This window comes from Eupeodes corollae, chromosome 3 (genome assembly GCF_945859685.1).
Source record: "Eupeodes corollae chromosome 3, idEupCoro1.1, whole genome shotgun sequence".
NCBI classification, from domain to species: Eukaryota; Metazoa; Arthropoda; class Insecta; order Diptera; family Syrphidae; genus Eupeodes; species Eupeodes corollae.
The window spans coordinates 101,634,359-101,636,918 of NC_079149.1; the positions used below are offsets into that span (position 1 = coordinate 101,634,359).

Here is a 2,560-nt window from a genome sequence, read left to right on the forward strand (position 1 = left end):
TTGATCTACTTTATATGTAGTTATCGATTAACTAGTACTTAAAAACTTGTGATTTAACGAACACATTATGGAAGTTATAGCCTCTTTATATTTGGCATCCATTGTGAATTGAATTTGAAATTAAATTAATAAATAAAAAAGTAAGCTATTTGTTTAAGTTGTTTTGTTTTCAATAAAAAAAGAATAACTCTAATTTAAAAGAACATGCAAAATTCTGCTGCAAACCTCCGAAATCGTTTTTAAATTTAAATGTTTCAATTTCACTCATTTTTATTATTATAATTATTTAGCAAATTTATCCATGTTTAACACTTTTTAGTAGAATTACGTGAGACATGGAAATTAAGTATTTTTTCCATCCAAGAGCACATTTAAATTCATGTTGAAATCATCAGTAATGAATTTGACTTCTATAAGGCTGTTAGCATTCGTTGCAATTGTTTCCGTAAAATTCGTCAATACTGTATCGAAAAATGTTGAAATTGAAAGTTTTCTTAAGACAATTCAAGACTTCTACAAATTTGATAGTGTTTTTCTATTACAAACTTTCGATTCTGAAAATGGTTTCGTTGTTCAAAAAGTGTCGAATTTACTTGGAATTCCGGTTATTTTGTCATCCGGTGAGACAAAATCTTTCTTTCTAAAAGAAAAGTTTACTGACAATTTTCTAATTCTAATCAATCTTACCGAAAACAGTAAAAACCTTCTTCAACGGCTTCCAGAATATCTTCAAGTCATGGAGCATTTTAAAATTTTATTTCTTTTAAAAAGTTCATCAAAAAACGAAACAGAACTAAAGGAAATTTTCAAATTTTGTTGGAATAATTCAATAATAAATGTAATAGCAGTTTTTCGAGATTTTTGCAGCTCATCAACATATTACAGTTTCAGCAATTTCGGAGAATTTAAAATTGAAGAAATCATCTGGCAACAGAATGAAGTAAATAATATTGAATTGTATCCAAATCGCATGCATAACTTAAATGGAATAATTTTGCCAATTGTATTCCAATACCGAAAAGACACATTGTATAGTTTGAAAACTGTTGGAGATGAACACATTTTAAGTGGACAAATTGGTAACTTGTTTAGAACTTTTGCTGCAAGGCACAACGCTAGATTAAACACGTCCAGTCTAATGTTTCCGCTTTTTCTCAACGACTTAAATAATTTGGTTTCAAATAAAACCGTAGAAATATCTTCTATACCCACTCTGCTGATATCAAGTAAATCATTTTCATATCCATGTTTTAGAATAGCTGTTGGTGTGATGCTTCCGATTGAAGCGAAAATTCCAGTTTTCAAAGTTTTTATGCGGGTATTTTATTTAGATGCATTTCTAATTGCGGTTACAGTTGTGGTTCTTTTTTCAGCAGTATTGGAGACATCAGAATTTCTTTGGGGAAAAAACATCGGTCTTCTTAATTTCTTTATGAATCTTAACCTTCTGGGTGGGATACTTGGACAGTCATTAGTTGAAAGACCAACAGACAAATGTTGCACCAAAATCATCTACTTACTGATATTTTTACTTGGTATCATGCTAACCACTTTATACGGTGCATTCCTTCAGACTCTTATGACCGAACCACTTAAAGAAAAATTTATAAAAACCCTCGAAGATGTCATATCATCGAATCTAAAAATCAAAGGTTTCTCGTTGCAATTCGGTGTCGTACGTTTATATAATCCAGAAGTTGAAGAAATCTATTCCAAAGCTTTTCTCATTAAAAACACAAAGGTTTCTGAAGCAATTGATAAAGATCAAGACGCCTTGAACACTAAATATGCTTACGTTACATTAGATGTTACGTGGAAATTTTATGAATATATGCAAAATTTTCTGGGAATAAAATTATTTCGTTGGTCGAAAGAACTGTGTCTCGTCAAAAGTGTACCAATTGGTTTTCCTGTTTACGAGAATTCAATTTACAAAGAAATTTTAAAATTTCACTCTTTGGATGTACAAGCATCTGGATTATGGGAATTTTGGATAAAAAGAGCACTTTATGAAAACAAAAAAAATGGTAATGTGCGATCGAGATATTTTGAATTTAAAGAAAAATTTCGTTCGATGAAAGTTGAAGATTTCAAATGGATTTGGACAGCTTTAAGTTTGGCTTTTCTAATTAGCAGTTTGTGTTTTTTGGCTGAAATTTTTGTTTTTAAGTGGAAAAAGCGAATAAAAAGGAAATGGCAATCGTTAAAGTCGTATTTTATATCGAAGTTTTTAGGATTGATCCAGAACTATGCACTTGCATTTGATACTAATTGAATTTGTATTTATCAATCAATGATACTGTTTTGTTTTTCTGAATAAAATTTATTTTCTATTTATGGTGTTTTTTGAAAATATTACATATAAGGATCCTAAGTTTCTTGGTACTTTAAAGGGTTGAGGTTATATAAGCCCAAAATGACATTTTAACCGAAATCAGAAAATCAACATGGTAAGCAACTTGAAAGAGCGTCAGAATCATGCCACCCCGGAATGCAAAGTCGTTTAATTCTTGAAGAACATTGGAAAATGTTGTGGCATGGAGACCATATTTCACAAAGG

General features: G+C 30.3%; 1 protein-coding gene across 1 annotated transcript; it reads left to right on the forward strand.

Annotated features, from left to right (window-relative positions):
* Nucleotides 1-397: 397 nt before the first annotated feature.
* Nucleotides 398-2,275, forward strand: LOC129950713 (uncharacterized). The gene has a single exon (XM_056062635.1). It carries the CDS (start codon nt 398-400, stop codon nt 2,273-2,275), a length of 1,878 nt encoding a protein of 625 aa, XP_055918610.1.
* Nucleotides 2,276-2,560: the final 285 nt, after the last annotated feature.

Excerpts from the sequence above, each read along its gene's own strand:
- LOC129950713 (XM_056062635.1), top strand. The coding sequence starts at position 398 with ATGAATTTGACTTCTATAAGGCTGTTAGCATTCGTTGCAATTGTTTCC.